Source organism: Canis lupus, chromosome 16 (genome assembly GCF_003254725.2).
Source record: "Canis lupus dingo isolate Sandy chromosome 16, ASM325472v2, whole genome shotgun sequence".
Classification (NCBI taxonomy): Eukaryota; Metazoa; Chordata; class Mammalia; order Carnivora; family Canidae; genus Canis; species Canis lupus.
In genome coordinates this window covers 48,616,761-48,638,240 of record NC_064258.1, presented here as the reverse complement: position 1 = coordinate 48,638,240, position 21,480 = coordinate 48,616,761, and the positions used below count along the sequence as shown (strand labels likewise).

Sequence of the window (21,480 nt, the reverse complement as noted above, 5' to 3'; positions counted from 1 at the left end):
ATGAAAAATACAACAAAGGGAAATCTACCTTTTTTTTTGTTTTGTTTTTAGGGGAGGGAAGAAAGGGGAACAGGCAAGAAGGAGAGGGAGAGAGAGTATCTCAAGCAGGTTCTATGCCCAAAGTAGAGCCCCAGTGTAGGGCTCAGTCTCACGACCCTGAGATCATGACCTGAGCCCAAATCAGGGTTTGGACATTTAAACAACTGAGCCATGCAGGCACCCCAAAGGAAATCTACTTTCAGTGATATTATGATTAAAATAAATATTTCTCCCTTCCTCCTCAAAAAATGTTTGATTGTTGGACCCTTCAAAAATAAAGAGAAGTTAGTTATATGACTGAACCTCCACCGATAACCAACAGTAATTATTGCTACCATAGTTTAATAATAACAGCACTGGTATAGATACTCAACTACTATAATGTCATCATCCTTTGTACGTGACCATTCCACAGGAAGATCAAATGATTATCACACTCACGTTCCTATTTTTGTTTCTCATGAGATAGGAAAGATGTAGGAGTGTTTAGAGGACCCAGAAGCAAGTTAGAACATATTAAATATAATTAAGTAGTTCATAAACAGGAGTTGACATAATTGGAATATTGTGTGTCTGTCTCTGCATAAACAACCCAAACAGTTCTATATCGATCAAGCTCAGATCTTTGAACTGGGAAATACTTGTCTTGGCCCAATTCAGTAATTTCACATTAATATATTTAACTGAAACCAGAATCTATAACCACATAAAGGCAACTCAGTTGCTTTGACTCTTCCTATTTGACTCTTCCTATGCTTCTTGCTTAGAAAGATGGGAAGACGGCCCTCTGGTCTGTGGCTGGAGTTAATTGGCCATGGAAGCAATAAAGATGCCACACCAACCTCTGCTAAACAGATGTTTGGAGACAATCTACAGCTTTTGAGTGCAATACAGCTAAATACGCTGGTGAATGATAGATCCTAAGCTACCATGTTTTGAGTGTTACTAACCTGTAGCTTCCCCAAGAATTATTCTTTGTAGCAGTTGCTGAAAAGAAATTGCCCCTACAGCCATCCCTATATATCTGAGAACACTGGAGGGTATAGATGAGAATGTGACCTGAAAGGGTAAGTGGAACAGGGGTGAGGCCTGGGTGACACATTTCATAGCTGTCCACCATAGAGAATTCCTAGAAAGATACGGAAGGCTCAGATCTGTCTATAGATGGGTGAACTGTCTCCTGGAGGCTGACTGGGATTTCCCATTTCCCCACAGACAGAAATGGAGAAAATGGGCTTAGACCGTTCAAATGTTGATTAGATAGAATGAAGAACCTCAGCGTGGAAGACATATTTAAATCCTGGAACAAGATCCCAAAGAAATGTTTTAATCTCGATTCCTAGAAGCTTTAGCAATACTATAATTATCTAGTTGTGGAACACTAGGGGTTTTTGTCTGTTGTTTTTTTTTTTTTTTTAAGATTTTTTATTTATTTATTCATAGAGACAGAGAGAGAGAGAGAGAGAGAGAGAGGCAGGGACACAGGCAGAGGGAGAAGCAGGCATCATACAGAGAGCCTGATGTGGGACTCGATCCCGGGTCTCCAGGATCTCTCCCTGGGCTGCAGGCGGCACTAAACCGCTGCGCCACAGGGGGCTGCCCTGTCTGTTGTTTTTGTTAGTTTGGGGAGTATTTTTAAGGGAGGAATTCTATTTACCTTTTTTCTATCCATGAAGTCTCTTGAGTAGTGTCCCTATCTGAAGGACCCCTGGAGGTCTCTTACAATTCTAAAATTTATTGATGATTTCTGCCTTATTTAGAAAATTATGAGATTTACTCAAGAGATTCCCTTTTTATTCTGTTTCATTTAGCTTTTGATTTTTCCTGTGGCATTTGCACACCTCCATTACCTTCCATTTGTGAATTTCTTTCATTGTGCATTAAGCAATTACTGATCATCTCATCTGTCACATTTTAATACTCCTTACACAAGTTAGTGGTAACATAAATGAGAAAAAGTATGGGCTCTCAAATGAAAAAGAAGATATATATTCAAATCAGCTCTGTAATTTATCCGCTTATATCTTAACTGTTGGGTTTTTATTTTCCCAAATATAAGATGGCTATAATAATACGTATCATAGGTGATTTTGAAGCAGAAAACTCTAATGTTTAAGAGGTTTTGGGTAAGAAAAAAAAAAGAGGAAGAAGAAAGGAAGAAAAAAGGAGCTTTTGGAATTTGAATCATGGCCACACCATTATTTATGTAGTGTGTTGTCAATAGTGAGTTCCGTTCCCCCGTTGTGGTTCGTGAGTTGAACCAAGAAAGAATTTAGAGCCCAACTCTTCAGCAAGCAAGGGTTAAATGGCAGTTTAAGAAAAAGTACACTCTCAGATGAAAGAGCTGGTAGTCCCAGAGGTGGCAGCTATAGTGGGGGTCAGGGTTGTCTTTCTTTTTTATGTTTGAATAGTTTATAGGTCATAGCTAGAGTGATTCGTGATGTAGGAAAAGACGTTAGGGTTCAAAGCCCATGGTCAAGAAAGAATTCTTGAGAGTCTTTGGTGCAAAAAGATGGTTTTATTAAAGCATGGGGACAAGACCCGGGGGCAGAAAGAGCTGCCTTGGGGTCATGAGGAGCAGCCAATGATATACTTTCAAGTTGGAAGGGGATTAGGGACAGCGTAAATCTCCGGGGAATTTTGGACAAATGGTTTGCAGGATCTTGAGGGGGCTGGCTATCGTTGGGGAAACATCATTTGTTACCATGTTAATAAAACCTTAGTCATGAGACTCTTCAGATGCATATCAGTGGGCCATATGCTTCAGGGATGATTGCCAACACATATCTTGGGAGGTTTAGAGTTAAAGGAAATTTCTAAAGGAATTTTTATATGTTAAAGTAGACTTACAAGACCCTGGGGATTGGGCTAAGATTGCCTTTTGCCCTTAGCTGAGTATTAACATCGAGGTAATTGAGTTCCTAGAGAAATGTCACTGTGCCTATTTCAAGGAAGTGTCACTGAGCAGTAGGTAGTAAGGAAATTTAATAATGTTTCTCCTGCCTTCATTTCCTACATCAGTTCCTAACTAGGGCCGTACAGCCAGTCTTGTAAGGAACTCCTCCTACTGATCGGTCAGAAGGGAGAGTTTTTGGCCCTCTATGGTCCTTGTCAGAACTGTCATGGCGGCCTTCCTTCATGGGGGTAATGGTGTCAGAACTGTAGGGTAGTGGTCAAAGCGGAGAAAGCATGCCTGTCCCCTGGGGTTTGTCCTGGTAGGCTGGAACTTGGTTTCCTTAGAAAACCATTTGTTCCCTGCTTTATTTAACTAACTGCCCAGTCTATCATGTGTCCTTGGGCAAGTCATTTAACCTCTTTGAGTATGTTTCCCCTTATATAAATATTATGTACCCCATAGGGTTGTTAGAATCAAGTGCACAACTATAGTGTAAGTCACTTGTGGAAGTGTGTAGCAAAAAGTGTCCAATACATGAGAGTTCTTAGAAATATAAATGAGCAAACAGGACAAACAGCAACCGAGACAATGTTTTGGGTGCTAAAACTTACAAAAATAAATAAGTTAAAAAAAATGGCCATCCAACCTGAAATTTTCACTTCATTATTATAAAATGTAACCTAGTCTCAATGGATATAGCCTAACAGGAAGTTAATATGTTTCAGGTGAGGGTTTTCAGAGGCATTGCTTTCTTGAAGAGAAGGGAGGGAGGGAGGGAGGGAGGGAGGGAGGAAGGAAGGAAGGAAGGAAGGAAGGAAGGAAGGAAGGAAGGAAGGAAGGAAGGAAGGAAGGATCTATTGTGATATTTGTCTTCCAGTGACTTCAGTCTCAAACACAGAGTTGTTTATTGAGCTACATTGATTTTCATGTACTTTCAGGCAATTCAAATGGAAATTTGGCCTAGGGGAAATCCTAATTCCTTTAAGCTACAAAAGACCAGCTATTTGTTTTTATTCTAATTCTTTAGTACATTGGGAAACAGGATCATTAATGATCACAAAGACATGCTTTGTTTGTTCAGACAAAACTTAGACATACAGTACTCAGCATCCCTCTATTAAATACTGTGGCCTCTCCGGGCTCTGGGATGTGGGAGATTAGAAATGAAAGATGAAATACACAAAACTGGGGGAGTTACCCACCCGGCAATATGGGGGCAAAAGAGAAAGACCAAAACTGTACCACTGTGGACGACAGAGCTTAGCCTTGTCCTTCTAATTCTTATTTCAGGATAATGCTGAAAGAAGAGTATTTTCGTTGTTAAATTTAGAAATAGGTGACAATCTGGGAGGAAAAGATGACCACTCTGATAGATCACTGAGATGACAAAATCTATATTCTTTGTAACTTTTGTAATGTTCCCAAGTTAGGAATCATATTCATAGTAATACAGATGGTGGAAAATTTAAAACTATCTTTTTATACTTTCATTGAAACTCTGTAAGTCCCCGTTAAACGGATACAGGCGACCACATCACACCCGCAAGTGAGTGTTCTGGGAGACGTTTGGTGGCCACACATCTGTCAGAGTGATATAGTCGTTAAAAAGGGGGTCTTCAGTGCCACCTGTCCGGGTCCCTGGCGGGTCCAGTGACATATCTATCATGAAACTGGTAAGGCCAAAGCATCAGAGAGAAGCTGGAGCATCTCACTTGTACAGGCCCTTCTGAGATCTTGCAAGGGGCCCGTGGGTTTATATGGTTACATGTTCATCTAAAACTTGCAAATCAGTTAGGACCTTCATCTTTTTCCACTTCAACTTATTTTCCATCACGTCTTTCCTTGTATAGGATGGTACTGGCGTGACTATGGGCACTTTGAGGATTCAGCTATGGAGACTTTGAGCTGGGGATACATTTAGTTTAGATTTAATTGGATATATTTATGAGGTGTGAAATCATTGCTGTCTGTGGTTGTTATTGCTAGCCATCCAGGAACATTCCTACCACCTGCTGACTCACCTAGTGACAAGAAAGTACAGGGTCAGAGATGATATGAAGCTTTGGAGTTGTCCTGCGGAGCCCTGCACCAGGGGGAAATAGGTAGTGGAGGAGAAATAAGGTTTGAAATGTATGGAAAAAGAAGTTAGTCTGTGGCAGATTCCTCCTGTCATCAAATATATTGTAAAATGCCTCCTCAAAAGGGAAGTTTTCGCCGGTCACAAATGTACTTGATAATGGAACTTATGTAATTATAAACTTGCCATAATTCTCTCTCGGAGGGCTATTTCTTTTCGGAGCAGTTTATCAGCGTTCTTGCATTTTTAGGGCATAAACCTATAAGCAGTGTTGCAAAATTGAGTTCATCAGGGTGTGAAGTCACACGTGCTGTGCATCTCAGTGTATCCCTGAATGTATAAACATAGCAGAAAAAGATTTCTTGTTTATGTGACATGAAATACTGATATTGACAAAGATAATGGAAAACTCATAATATTCTTTTGTGTTTGTTTTTGTTTCAAGTTTTTATTTAAATTCCAGTTAGTTACATACATAGTATGATACTGGTTTCAGGAATAAAATTTAGTGATTCATCACATACATACAACACCAGGTGCTCATCACAAGTGTCCTCCTTAGCATCCATCACCCATCTAGCTCATCCCCCACCCACTTTCCCTCCTGCAACCCTCAGTTTGTTCTCTAGAGTTAAGAGTCTCTATGGTTTGCCTCCCTCTCTTTTATTCTCCCTTCCCCTGTGTTCATCTGTTTTGTTTCTTAAATTCCACATGAGTGAAATTATAAAAATCTCATAATATTCTATGAGGATATCACAACAAAGTTGTTAATGAATGTCATCAATTCAGAGTATTTAAGATTCATTTATTACGTAATAAAGTCTTCCCAGCTTAGCAATAATGCCAGAAATTTACATGGCATTCATAATAACGCATTTTGAGGCCAAATGAAACTTCTCTAAACTATCCATAATGAAAACTATATTAAACAATCACATTGAATAAAGACTGAATTATTGTTGCTTTCTCTCTCTAGAAAACATTACAAAGTCATTGTCTAATAAAGAAGCAATGAAAAAGTAAATATAACCCAAAATGTTTATTAGAGGCATGTCAGGCACTTAATAAAAAAGGTTATGTGCTTTCCTGACATTTGTGGTGTTTATGAGCTCAAAAAATAATTTCCTGTGATTTCTTATTCTAAATAACTCCTCACTTAATACCTAATTTCATATTCATGATTTGATTTTTTTTCTTAATGGGGGCTCCCTGCATTGTATAATTTCAGACCCCTCAAAACCTGGATCTGCCTCTGTTCCCAGCTCTATTACTTGATAGCTGTGTGATCTTCGAGAAATCACTTAAGCTCTCTGTGCTGCATTCCTCATCTATAAAACAGTACAGCTTTAGAGAGTCCCTGAGAGTATGACACAACATCAACCATCAAGCACTTAGAGCAGTACTTGGCCCAAGTAAACACCGTTTGGATATTACTTATTGTTACTGTGATTGTTGGGAACAGAAATTCATGAAAAGTTGACAGTGATGGATTCTTCTCTGCATGTGGAGGAACAAGCCAACAGAAAGGCAGGAGTGCATGCCGGTTACCAGAACTGCTCCTCCCTTTGCTTGCTAAGGCCCTGACGGTGTGGAGAGGAATGCCACGTCATCTGTCAAACATGGTGGAGCCTGGTCAGCAGGAGTCTAGGCCTGCAATGGAGTAGAAGGAAGTTCTTCTAAGCTGCCTTGGTTGGCAATTAAAATCTAGAGAGGCAAAAAAATAAAATAAAAATAAAATCCAGAGAGGCCAGAAAGCCTCCCATGGGCCTGGGACGTGCAAAAAAGAGGTTCTCAAGGTGCTCTCTGCCCTGCCGTCCCAGTGACTCTAAGTAATTTCATGTGAGAAACAGCGTAGCAATTCCTAAGAGAACATTGAAAGCCCCCTCAGAGCTCACTGGGTATCACCCATGTTCTGAGAACCAGGCTGATTTTTAGATGTCTGTTTTTCCCATTTGAGATAAATTAGTGCCCATTTGGGGCCTCCAATTTTTTTTTTTTTTTCATTTTAATCTTACACATCCAGTTCCCAGTTCAGATGCATTAATCTAAATCTGTAATCCCATCAGAATGAGTTGGGCTTTTAAATTTTACTTATTTTTTTAAGTAATCTCTACTTTTAAGCAGTCTCCACTATGGGGCTTGAACTCACCACCCCAAGATCAAGAGTCACACACTCCACGGACTGAGCCAGCCAGGCACTCCTGCGGGTTTTTTCTATTTTTTTAATGAGGTCTTTTGATCTCCTGTTTTCTAAGGAGGCAAAACTACTCCCTGATCTTTCTGAATAGTGGAGGCCCTATTAGGTTGTCGGTGCTCTCACTCAGGTACAATCATTTTAAAACCATCACAGAGATGATGCTTATTTTACTAGTTAATTTAGCGATGTTCCATTTCGTGTCATTTTGATGAAGAAGTGCATGTTGTTGGCAGTGACAGTAGCTATTTAGCTGTTTTAATTTATGTAACCTTCAGGAGGGTTTTCTCTTCACCATGTAAGTTGTTCTTTTGTATGAGTTTGTTTTCTTTACATGCACCAATTTCAGATAAAAGGACATGAAGTTGTGGGCTGGGTCCGGGTGCTGCGAGCACTACAAACAGTGGCAGCTCCATGCTTCGGGCTCAAGTAGTCTTTCACTCTGGGCTTGGTAGCTATTTACAGGAGAGAGTCATCAACCAGCAGAAATGAATTTAGTGGGGGCGCTGGGTGGCTGAGCATCTGACTCTTGATTTCGGCTCAGGTCATGATCCCAGGGTCCTAAGATCAACCCCCACATCAGGCTCAGCGCTCAGCATCGAGTCGGCTTGGGATTCTCTCCCTCTCACTGTGCCCTCTGCCCCCTGCCACATGCATACATGCTCTCTCCCTTTTCTCTTTCTCTCTCTCTAAAATAAATAATCTTTAAAAAAAAAAAAAGAAATGAATTTGAGTGGTCTAGATGTGAAACTTTAGTAAGTTTGACTGTGTTTCTATCATATGTTAGTCTTCCATACTGAGTGTCAGGATTTTTGAATTACTGTCAATTTCTGCTCACTTTAACAACCTATATCTTATAAAGCTATCCTATAAAGCTTTGGAGTTGTTAAAATTTGACTCTTTTACTAACTTTTATGAAGTGCCTCGCAGCTTTACCTTTGTAGCATCCTATCGTCCCTTATTTTGTTACCCTGCCCACATAAGTCACGCAGTGTCTCTGGAGCCCCTTTAGAATTAGATCCTCCAGGGATCCCTGGGTGGCGCAGCGGTTTAGCGCCTGCCTTTGACCCAGGGCGCGATCCTGGAGACCTGGGATCGAATCCCACGTCGGGCTCCCGGTGCATGGAGCCTGCTTCTCCCTCTGCCTGTGTCTCTGCCTCTCTCTCTCTGTGTCTATCATGAATAAATAAATTAAAAAAAAAAAAAAAAGAATTAGATCCTCCAGTCCAACAAATCCTCAAGAAAATTTGGATTCGAATCTTCACATAACTCTTGCACCCAATTTGCTGTGTGACCATCAGTAAGATCATAGTCCCGAGGGCCGTCCTGATAAATGTTCTCTCATCATGTTGATGATTTGTTTCCCTGGACATAAGTTTTTTTTACCCCTAAGAATAAGAGTAATTGTTGTAGACATAAACAACTTTTACTCTTGATATCAGGCATTTGAGCCCTCCTTTTGCTGTGTCCTATCTTTCATGCTGTAATTTATCCCCAGATAAAACAGAGGCAGTGGCCTAGAGGGGAGTCACAGTTTTCCATCACAGGGTTATGATGTCCCCAAGATACAAAACCCCGGTGATGGTTATACTCTTTTGGGAAACGTTAAATGTGTTCTATACTTCGGAAAAGAGACCTTTTTTTAGAATTTCTAAAACTCAGTTCTGAAAGTAGTAATTGTTTTGTGGGTGAATATATTTGGATTTAACATGTATCTTTCCATATAGATGATTTACATGTGGCCTACATGGATGAGAATTTTGAGTTCTTTAGAAGAAATATGCTTCACATATTTTAAAGTCATGCCATAATGAATTCTATATATGACTGTTATTTGTGTACAGATTTTCCTTCCCATCTCCCTCCTGTGATAGAATTTGGGTCTCAACAGCTGCTATAAATTAAGCTGATTCCTACTCAGCTTTTACTGTGAGTGCGACTAGCTATGGATGCAGTATGTTGGGGGGGGGGGGTGGATGGAGGATTAAATCCACTGTCATGTTTCCCAAATCAGAGCAGTATATAAGACAATGCTGATGGCTTGTGTTGTTTTATGATCTTTGAAATATTCTGGATTTCTTTAGAATTCATCAAACTGACTCCTTCCTTTCTCACTGTCTTGTGTTTATTTTTCACAGTGAACTTAGTGGTTTTCTAGCTAGTTTTTTTAAGTCTCCCTAAATAATTTACTAGGTGCTTTGTGTCTTAGGGAAACAATAAATTATTATACCAAGGAAGCTTTTGAATATGTTATTTTCAATTAAAAGGTCAAATGCTGTAAACAGATATTTTTTAAGTATGAATATACTCATACCTAGGAATTCCCTTTTGCTTTTTTAAACCTCATTTCTCATCTTAGGTCAATTTAAATTGTTTTTTTAAGGATTTTTAAAATTTATTTATTTTAAAGAGAGAGAGAGCAGAGGGAAAGAGAGAAACTCAAGCAGACTCACCACTGAGCACAGAGCCTAGATGTAGGATTTGATCTGGCCACCCTGAGATCATGACCTGAGCAGAAACCAAGAGTCAGATACTCAAATGAACGGAGCCACCCAGGCACCCCTAAATTGTCTTTTAAAAGTTTATGGAGAGACAGGATATCTGAATAAAAGCCAGTCATATGTCAAATTTATATCATACTGTTTTATTAACCACCTGCCATTGTATTTCTTTACTAATATACTACAGTATCTTTTTCCATTTGGAACACCCCATTGATTCTCATCTCTTAAAAACCATCTAAGATGTTAATTTCTACCAAAATCTAGTGTACAGGAGGTTTTAAAGCTCAATTGACTGGATATACAATTTGACTAGAACTAAAGATGAAAAACATTCCTGTCAATTCTTGCCAAGTTCATCAGAAGGCTTTATTGAAGAGGTCAGGTCCAAGGCATTTGGGAGTGAAACCAGGTGCTGCAAAATAATATGTTGTCAGCTATTTTACAATGGTAGAAAAGAAGAGAAGGACTATAAATAGTGTCAGATTATAAATATGTCCGTTCTCCTTAAAAACCAAGCCAGGTAACTAGCCAGACAGCTAGTGAAGTGTCCATGCAGATTTTAAGTAACGTTCATTATATGTAGCGGTCCCTACTACCCAAGAGGAATACGTAAAAAGTCAGAATTTTGCATTCAGTGAAAGAATTGAAGCCCGCAGGTTTAAGGGATATGATTCCTTCCCGCAATTGTACATTAGTATCCTCACAATGGCAGAATTTATCTCTGTCATTTCTTGAATGTGACAAGTTGAAAATAGCCTTTTTCCATCTTAAAACAGTTCCTCTTCCACCTACCGGTTTTTAAAATACAAGTTTGTTTATGGTGTTAGCCCATACAGAAGACTATTGGGAGAAGACATGCCTCTTCTCTCTTTTCATACTTAACATATTATATTCGCAGATTATGGTGTGACTAGAGCCAATTTTTTTCTATTGCTCTTCTTCATGATGGGTTCATTGACCCTCTCCTTTTTGAGTGCCTCTTTAGCGAAGCTGGAAAACAGCTGTCTGAAATATGGCTATTATTTCTAGGGTTTAGCCGACATGTGCCTTGGATAAATTAAGGAGCAGTCAAAGGAAGTCCATAAATATGAATACTTTGCCAGCTGCTTTTCCATTAAACTCTGTTGGTTGAATGAAATTAGCAAATAATTATGTTGGTGGGGAATCTACTATATCCAAATGTAATATAATGTCTTCCTTTAACAACAGAGCTTAATTTTTTCCTGTACACCAAATTAGTTTTTAGGGTAATCTACATTGCAAATTGGCCGATTTGCATTAGAACTATGCCTACTTGTTCTGATTTGTCAACACCTCTTTTTTTAAAAAGTCTTTAACATTGAGCATGGGTGGGTAAGACCATCTGCTTACGGAGCTTGCCTGCAGCTCCATCACTTAACACATGAGACAGGTTACAGCTGTTTAATTGTTATGGTGCTGAATGATTATCATTCTATTCAAAATTAATATTTATATATGTATGCATAGAAAGCATGTGGTTAAACATAAGTGATCTAATTGTGAATTAATGGCATTAGGTATTCATTAATTAGTCCCCCCATGAACAATGAAGGGTAAAATAATGCTTTTCACATACACTCACTACTCTTGGCTTTTAAGATGAGTCCCCAGGAGTGATTATTATGCATGTGAGTAATCCACTCCAAGTACATTGGTGTATGCAGAGAAAAAAATCATGGTGCACCTGCCATAAAAAAAACAGAGAGAAGTTTCTATATGGTTATTACACATATCCTAACTCTTCACTACCCCCAAAAGCATTATTCTCTGAACTGTGACCAGTGTAGGTACAAGCCACATAGTAAAAGGCTACATGTATGTCTGTTATGATTGCATGTGCCATCATACCACCCATAGTGACTCTACAAACTATTGGGAGAGCTTGCTCCGCTGAGAGTGGATTTCCTCCTGTACTTAAGAATAGTGACACGCAAACTTAATGTTGTTCTGCTGCAAAAAGTTAGCAACATATATTCCATCATGTCTGCTCAGTACATTTTATGATGAAGAACAAAATGAAAATTTTTCAGCCAAATTGCTATATAAGGATAGAGGTATGCACGTAAAATAGGATATTTTATGTATGTCTTCATTTCCAAGGAGTTCCTGTAAAAGTGACTTGTATTTATACAGGTATTTTTATGCCTTTAGAAAATATTGACTTACCTTGCTCAAATACAGTCACTTGTGGTGAACACAAAATACATAAGGACAAGTTGTGATGTGCTCTTTATTCCAAAAAGCTGAATCACATTTTGATTGGGAATTGTGCATCTATGCCAGCAGAGGGTTTATGTGAGACAAAAAAGAAGAAGACTTCTGGCAGAAGAGTAGAGTTATTGCCACTCTGGGAATTAGCCAGTTCATATAAAGAGTGTTCCCATTAAAGGGAGACTTCCTGGAGGAGGTAGAGAAAAAGGGGGTTTGGGATCCCTGGGTGGCACAGCGGTTTGGCGCCTGCCTTTGGCCCAGGGCGCGATCCTGGAGACCCAGGATCGAATCCCACATCGGGCTCCCGGTGCATGGAGCCTGCTTCTCCCTCTGCCTTTGTCTCTGCCTCTCTCTCTCTCTCTCTCTCTCTCTCTCTCTGTGACTATCATAAATAAATAAAAAAAAAATTTAAAAAAAAAAAAAAAAGAAAAAGGGGGTTTATCTTGACATTACTGGGGTGGAGAAGCCCTCACGGCTTTGGAAACAAATCATTGGCAATTCCAGGCTCCTTCAATTAAAGTTAGATTTTTTTCATTCTTCGTAGTCTTTTAAAGGGTACCAATGCCTTACTGCACTCTCTTGATTTCCATCATATCATGATCTCAGGGTCCTGGAATCTAGCCCTGGGTCGGCCTCAGTAGGGAGTCAGCTTGAGGAATCTCTCTCCCTCTTCCTCTGCCCCTCCCCCCAATCACAAGTCCACCCACTCTCTCTCTCTATCTAAAATAAATAAAAATATTTTTAAAAAATAAAATAAAATCTCCATTGGAGGGACTCGGGCTCAGAGAGTTATGTAATTTTTTTTATGGCTACACAGCTAGTAAGTAAGAACCTGAGTGCACAGGAGCCATTCCCAAGCCCATACTTTTAAGCACTAGACTGTGGTGTCTCCTTTTAAATTGTTTTGGCACACATGTGTATAGGGGAAGAGGCAAAAATTAATTTTCTTCTGTGATAAAGAGAAATTAATATCTATGAACCTGTCACAAAAGATTGAATTTTCATAGAAATTGGTGCAGTAATAATGTCAGTGATGTCTCAATAATAAAGTGTCACTTCTTTTATTCAGTAAAATCTAAATTATAGCTGATAATAGGACCCATGATTTGCCAAAATAAAAGTAACAATGGCAGCAACAAAAAAACAGCTTGAGGAAAATTAATTGATACTGTGAAAGATTTAAGAAAATTGTAAATTATTAATTGAAAACTTCATATACCTCCTTCCAAATTTTAAACTTATTTCCAGTTCTTTTCTCAGCTGAAATTAGTAGGCTGAAAACTATGTATAGGCATTGACCAGAGAAAAACACTCAGCATGTAGATGACATGTAACTAATGTCAAGCAAAATGCAGTACTCAAAATGCAAGTAGTAAACATCTGCACACACTCTTCTCTCACCAACAAATAAAGAAAAATTTCCATCTCTCTCTGTAAGTCGCCTTTGAAAAGAGCCAGTTATCTGTGATTTTCCCCAAATAAATTACAGTTTATCCTACGTGAGTTCAAGATTGTTCAGCTATGTTTATTGCCTTCTCTGGTATCTTCAAGAAAACTAATAAGAGGAAGACGTGAAATGTTGTACTTAATTATTTACAAGTCTTACTCTATAAATTTTTCTTAAATATTAAATTTTATGCAGAAGCAAAAGTAATGATGGCAGGCCAGAAATCATATTTGTTGATATTGACCATATCATATCGGCAGATTATTTTTATGGTTTCTTGCCACTAGACTTGTTAGTACTACACAGGTATCACTTTAATCATTGTCATAACAAAGTTCGTTGTACCAACGAAAGATCCAAATACTCATTTAGTGTTAAAAAAATGTTTGCATTACAATTTTTATTTATTATTGTTAAGAGCTGTCACCCAATAGTTTGGTTCCTAAATCGGGGTGTTTGAAGTGGACCTGATTATTTTTAAATCTAGGAAATCCTAAGAAAATATGGTTTGCGTATGGTATTCAGTGAGCTCAAACAGGGGGTACAAATCTCAAAGGAGACATGTGCTACTGACGTGTTTATATATGCGGTCCAGTGGATGAAATCACGCATGTGCAAAGACCACAGAACCCATGCATCACATGCTGAACCATACTCATCTCTCTGCACAGGCAAAAGAGACGTACATGCCAAGTTGCACATGCCAGCATCCATGAGTGTGCTGTCTGCATTCTCAGATTTCCCCTGGTGCTTCCATTATGTAGATGTAGTCCACAGTAAGGCACAAAATTCTAAACTGAAGGAAAATATCAAATATTTTTCTATCAGTTATCTTTACAAAGCTTTGCAGCTTATCATGGCACTTTTCCAGCAATGCAGACTTTATGAAATTTGGTTTATCTCATAGCACCTTTTCCATGGAATCTCTTTGTTTCTGGACTGATTTAAATGAAGAAAATACTATCTCCCTCTCTTGGAATGTCTTAGTGTAGTGTTCCAAACCAAAATAATGGCATTTTGTTGCAGTGGGGTGCATGTAAGAAGCAGTGTATTTGTACAGATAATTTGTTCACCAAATTTCCTATCTGTAAAAAAAGAACAAAATATATAAAGTCTCAAAAACAATTTATTTGGAAACGGGTTTTCAATAATGTATTGCCAATTTTAGGGGAGCAAAAGCTTTTTCAAACACGTTGCACACATGTGCGTGGACACACACATACACAAACTGCTTTTCTTTACTGGCACGGCCTCACTTTCTAGTTGTTAAAATTCAAATTAAGTGACTCTTCTAAACAGGATAAAATATTTGTGATAGTTTTATTTTATCCTAATCTTAGAATGAGAATTTTATGGTGAGGGAGAACAAAGTGAAGAGGGTCCGAATAAATTGTTTTCTGATATTTAAAATGGTACCATTGCCACAATCCTTTCTGACAAGGTAATCAATAATTGGCAGTGTGTACCAATTAAGGAACAGCAAACCAATGGGTGTGCAGCTTGCACACTGATTTAAACAGCTACTGATTGGAATAAATGGATTTAATATGCACTTATTTGCAGACTGGTGCTTTTCTGTCATCCTACAGGAACTGGTAGTGAATAATCTAAGAATGATACCTACTTACAACTTTAACGAGATACTAATGCGAATCATTTTTTAAGTCTGTGTTACAAAGTATGAGGCAACACACAATGCTAAATAAAAATTTGTCCTCGATTCCAAGGACATTGCAGTCATTGCCATAGTGAGGAATATGTCTATGTTTTATTATGTACTCATCTGATTGAATTATCCTCTTTTGAAGACGGGCCCCTAAGATTTTATTGTTGTAATTAAACTGAGAAATATTTCCAGCTTCTGGACTTTGTGCTATTTGTCTGCGTCTAGGCTCTACCTAGGAGTCAACTCAGTGGCCCAGTGAAAATGCTGTAACCGAGTTAAGATGATTCAGCCAAGCATATTGTGGACAGTAGAATGAATCCGAATGTTTTGTGACTATGTACATCAGCAGCTGTGTATACACAAACTGTTTGTATTTTTCCCTTGTGAGCGGTCTCCTGTATAAACAACCGCCTTGGTTTGCCTTGGTTTCTTCTTTGTGTTTTCAAAAATCCTTTTGACAGTAAAAGGACAGCAAATTTGGCATCAGTGCCATTCTGGGTAGACCTCCAAATATCCCAGTTCTTCCCCCGAAGCAGAGCAGCCTTCTTTGGGACTACCACTCAAAAGATTTCCTGCACAGAAGTTATACCTTCACTGAACTACTTCTTTTCTTTTTCAAACTCACTTGTTTTCATCATTTCTTCTTGGGTTTCTCCCTCTGTTTTAATATCTTGCCAGTTGGCTTTCTGAGCTTTGGGCTTTTAGATCATGCTACCACAATGCTTATCAGAAAGCTTTCTTTATCCTGCATAAGGTACGCTCATTTATGAAGGTTTGTCCAGTAGGTTAATATTTCAAATTAGTTTAGATTTTAATCTTACTTCCTGGTTTCTCCCTTTGATTGTCAGTGTTGAATTAAAATGTTTTTTTTTCATCGTATTTTTTCATTCAAGTAAATTTATTGAGCATTCCAAAACCAGATGATGCTTCTAGACTACCTTACACTGGTACGAAGTTCTGATTCTTCTGAATTGTGAATATAGCTGATTTATTACGTTCATGGACTTTGGCCACAGACTACATGGTTGGAATTTTAGCTTTGCTTCTTGCTAGCATTTTGACCTTGAGAAAGTTACTTCACTCGACCTCAGTTTCTTCATTGGTGAACTAAGGAAGATAACAGAAGTTAACTATTGCCCGTACAGTGGTGAACATTAAGGCATCTCATGTGAAATGCTTAGCGTAGTTTTCCACACTCAGAAGGAGTAGTGAATGGTAGTTACTGTTAATATTATTGTATGTAGTTTGGATGGATGGATTGGAAGAGGGGAGAGGAACAGATGGATGAAGGAGAAAGGCAGGATTTGAAAATGTATTGCTCACATATGTTTCTCAAAAAGTAGCCTCTGTATTATTCATAGAGTTTCTTCAAAGGCTGCAAACACAGTGTAAGACCTACTAGAACCACCATAAGAAGTACACTTAATCATTTTATTCGGATACTAAGAGTTTCCCATGAGCCAGGCAATGGGAAGGCAGATTAGCATGGCCTTAGAGTTTACATTTCTTTTTTTTTTTTTTAAGATTTTATTTATTTATTCATGAGAGACAGAGAGAGACACACAGACAGAGGGAGAAGCAGGCTCCACGCAGGGAGTCCGATGTGGGACTCCATCCCGGGTCTCCAGGATCAGGCCCTGGGCCGAAGGCGGCGCCAAACCACTGAGCCACCCAGGCTCCCCCAGAGTTTACATTTCTAATGGAGAAGATTCACACCCCCCAGCCCATATGTCTTGTGTTCTTATGGAATCTCCTAATGAAGTGATTATAACTAGTTCTTGATTCTCCTCTTCTCTTTTTACATTTACTCCAGTGTTCATACTCCTAGACTTCTTCCCTGACAAGGACTCAGTGAGAAAAAAGGGAGAATCAGATAACTGAAAGAAATGGAGGGAGGTGGGTGCCCATGATTTTGATAGATCGGCAGATGAGGCAACAACACATAGGTAGAATTTGCAAAAAGTTGCTCTTTGTTTCTAGTGTATATATTAGGTGTTAAAAACTGACTACAAGAGTAAATATGAGCCCCTCCTACAGGACCTGAGACTCCAGGTCATTACTATGGGGTACAGACAAAAGTAGATCATTGATTGTCTCCACCTCCACCGATCTTCCCTAAGACACAGAAGGTGAAAATATGGCTATTAGGAGCTTTGACAAAAGAAATAATTCTTTTTAAAGAGAAACATCTAGAGGGGAGTGTGTGAAAAGGATACAGTACAGCTCATTTGCTTTGGTGACACTGGAGGTCTATGGGCTACTCATGGAATAAAAATACTCTGATGATCCAGACCTTTCTTTCACATCTATAGTTCCACCAAATCTTTGCCCATCTGAATCAGCAAGTAGACCACAGACTTCCAACACATGGGCTTGAAAACCGATCAGTCATTTCATTTGTTATGTTCTAGAGAGGACTGTGTATCTGAGTGAAAATTGAAAGACAGTAGAGAGATAACACAGACCAGGAATTAGCTCTGACAGTTAAAAGACACTCACCTGCACTCTATCCCATTCTCCTAGAGTTGTGAGGAAGATTAAGGGAGAGTCTAATACAGAGTGCTTAGAGCAGTATCTGATGCCAAGTAAGCCTTTCTTATTTTCAGGGAGCAGAGCTGGGATCAGGGTACTTTAGGCCTGTCCCCTGCATTCTTCTAAATCTGGTCTGAACCAGGACAAAGAGACCCGGATCAGAGTTAGAAATTTCGGGGGACCATTAATACATCAGCCAGGTGTTCACAGTCTGCAATTTATGGGACCAGAGCTCACGGAAGAGCTGAAATCAGACAGCATTTTGTGTCTGTGAGCATGCATGTATTTCTGGGGGGAGAATCGGTAACTCTCACCACTTTACTCAGAGATATGAGAATCAGTGTCTTACAAGAAATATGGTAATAATACTCACCTTCTCTGTCTCACATGGGTTTTTTTAAAGATAAATAATTGAAACTCCAGGGAAAGTGTTTTATGAAATACAACATTTTACTAGAGAATAGCTTTTTAAGGCATTCCATTTTATATGTCTAGCACTCATGTTTATAAGAGTTTTCTTCTATAAAGCAAATTTAAAACTTTTGTGAGTAGATCTAATAGGAAGGGCTTTGTTTTAGTGTCAGAACACACTCATTAGTTTTCAAAGAAATTTTTTTTGCGATTTAATGTGCATTTCAGCCTGTTAGGTATATTAATTTTTAAATATACTGTATTATTTTTATGATTATTGTTCCTAATGGCTTCTTACAACATGCCTGCATTTTTCTGATAATTTCCTGTAGTGGTTTATATAATGATGTTTTTATTGTTGCAATTATTATTTTTAATAATTATTTGAACCTCACATATCGACATCTCCTTTTAGCATCGTATTACTGAGAACAAGGCTTTTGTGGTATTGTCAGAAATTTTAATCTTCGAGGACAAAATATACGTGGTGGTTTTTACCCTTTCTCTCTTGTTTTGAAGCTACCAGCCTCACATTATTCCCTCATATGATATAAAATGCGAATGACAAATCTTGGTATCTTTCTCAGTACAGATCCTGTTCTTATAGTTGGTTTTAACTGTTTGCAACATTTGTGTTCAATATTTTTAATATTTGAAGTGTTATATAAATTTTGACCTGCCACATATTTTAAATATATTTGCTGATTTCATCTCCACTTTTGTTCTTTTGACCCAATGACAAACCTCCCTTTACCTGTAATCAGTCCACGGTTTTGCACAATTGATTCTGTTTGCTAAAATAAGGGCATTGGCTGGATTAGAAATAATCCATTCCTCCTTTAAAACTACTAATCCAGGTCAGAATTAGTTCCATTCCGTATTTTGGTTGTGTTAACTGAAGTAGACCCTATGTAAAAGCAAGACTCTCCAACTATGAGCAGTGTGGTTCATTTTTAGAAATTAAGAATTCCTTCAAAAATACTACCCTGTCTGAATCAGAAACTTCAGAATTTTTAAAGGCACTTTGTGTATATTTAGATCATCAGTTGAGCTCTTACGAACCTCTACTAGGTTATATAATGTCTGGAAGGGACTAGTAAGAAATCATATGAATGATGTTATACAATGGCACAATTTTATTTTAATGTTTGAAAATATGATTATTTTCATTAAGTTATAATTTCAGGGTAGTATCTAAGTGTTTCTTCTTCACCTTAATTTCCCCTGCAATATATTGTCAATTAGTTATAAACACACTTATTTTTAAATGCAATTCAAAAGCCTCTAATGGAATCCTGTGGCAACATGAAGAATCCTTTTGTATCCACAGTACCAATGTGTCAGAAGCATTTATGGTTTTGTTTATGCACATCACAAAACTCCCAGACCTGAGTGGCTCAACTGGAAGTTATAGTTTAAATCATTCTGTTAGGAGTTCTGCTACCACTTGCATGTGTCAGTAATGAAAAATAATCAACATAAGCATCTTTGAAAAGCAATTTTAGGTCATTAAAGATGTATGAGTTTTGACAAAGCAAGAAGATTTCAGGCTTATTAAGAATATATTACGTCTCTGTTCTGAGTGAAGGGAGAGAGGTATTTATGCCTTCGTTCAAGAGGAAAGGTGTAGCCTAATTGTAACCTCATGAAAGATTAAATGGACAGGTAACAGTAAAAAACTTCAGTCTTAATCCTGTTCCTACAGAGCTTTTGTGAGAAACAGAGCTGTTCAGGACAAATCCTGAAAAGAAACAGGATCTTAGAAGAGTCTCTGTTTCATAATTGACTACATATGCGATACATCACTGTCCCATCTGACATGTAGTCAAGGGCTACTGGGCAATCATTTTCTATAGAATTTACATGTGCCTTTTTCATGGTATTTTAAGTTTGCTCCATTGGCTCAAGGATTCTCAATTACTTCGCTTTTTTGTTTATTTATTAAACTTTAAAGTTTGATAGTATGTAAATACACAGATGACTTGAGACAGAGAGGGAAGCAGGATTTCGGTGAGTCCCTCTCTCAGGTTAAAAAACAGAGCATTACAACAGACATAAATGGTTCCTCCAGGCCTTCTGTATTGTCCTTTTAGGCCCTGAACTGTGCAACCATTACAAAACCACTTTGTTAAAAGCAAACCTTTAAAAAATTAGCATTATTTTCTATCCCCCCCCCAAAAAAAGTTTATTTGTAGCTCTCATAGCTGTAAATCTCCCAACTTCTTTAGTAAAAAGAATTGATTCCACTTGTTCTATGTAGTTATTAAAGTATAATTAAAAAGGATCAGGGTGGGTGAATTCCAGATAATCTGTGAAAGGCAGTGTTAGTTTACCTGTACACTTGTCTTGAAAATGCTAAAGTGCTTCCTGGAATCATGACCACACTTCCTGAAACGTGAATATATTGCAGTTTTAGAAGATAATGAAGTGCATCTCTGTCGTGTGATGTGAGTCTTATGTCAGCTGCAGCTACTCGATTTGCATGTAAATTCTGAAAATTTCCTTGTCCCATGTGACACTTCTGAAATGTCTGTCTGTTCTTTTTTTCCTTTTTAATTTCTCAAGCTCACTATTTGGATAAGATAGTTAAAGGTACTGTATACTTGCTCTTTGTTGACATATCTACATATCTATATATAACCGTGTATCAGATTGTACTAGGTATGAAAATAGACTGTTTCTCATGCATATTTCTGTAAATTATAAATCAGGCTTACATTATGTGAAATGCCTTGGAGTTAAAAGTATTGAGACTTCAATGTCCGTGTCTCATTTTTATAATTTTGGGTTATCACAGATTTCATTCCTATGTAAAAGCATTAGTTCTCACTGGAACCAAAAACTGAAGATAACAGAACATTTGCTGTTTTTTGTTTATGTTTTTATTCTTTCTTTCTTTCTTTTTTTTTTTTTTTTTTTTTTTTGCCTTAAGATCTTCATTGTTGGCAATTCAGCGGATGAGCTTTAAATTCTATCTTGAAGGATCACAAATGCTCGCTGTCTTATCACAGAATAAGAAATTGTCAATCTAAAGAAGATTCTGGTTAATACATGTTGAGAGAAGTCTCATTTATCCTTACATGGAGACTTCTTTAAATGTTTCAAAATCTATGTGATCTCATAATTTTTGTTCTGTTATTTTCTGAAAAACTACAAAATTACTGTGCATTCCATAAAACAAAAATGATAACATGGCTCAGCAGAAAACAGCAGATTCTTGTCTCTTCAGTTCTCGTAGAAAGAGGTGGAAAATATTTTTTCAGAAGATGAAATCCCCTCTCTGTTTCTCCTCAGATTGCCTATTTTCTATTCCTTGTTTGTGCTTCTCATTAGAATATGAAAATATTCATGGCAATATCCAGGCTTTCATATAATAATTCTTGTGTGCATGCAGTCACCTCTGCTGCACCTCTTCATCAGTGGGGCAATTAAATCTTTCTTTTCCGTTAAAAACAAAACAAAAACATCCGGAAGGAAAACTC

At 38.0% G+C, this 21,480-nt stretch overlaps 1 protein-coding gene across 1 annotated transcript in view; it reads left to right on the top strand.

Annotated features, from left to right (window-relative positions):
- The window catches only part of TENM3 (teneurin transmembrane protein 3), a 605,974-nt gene that overhangs the window by 504,313 nt on the left and 80,181 nt on the right, over positions 1-21,480 (top strand). The window contains 1 exon segment of the mRNA XM_035700253.2: positions 20,564-20,590. Coding sequence (XP_035556146.1) covers positions 20,564-20,590 — 27 coding nt within the window.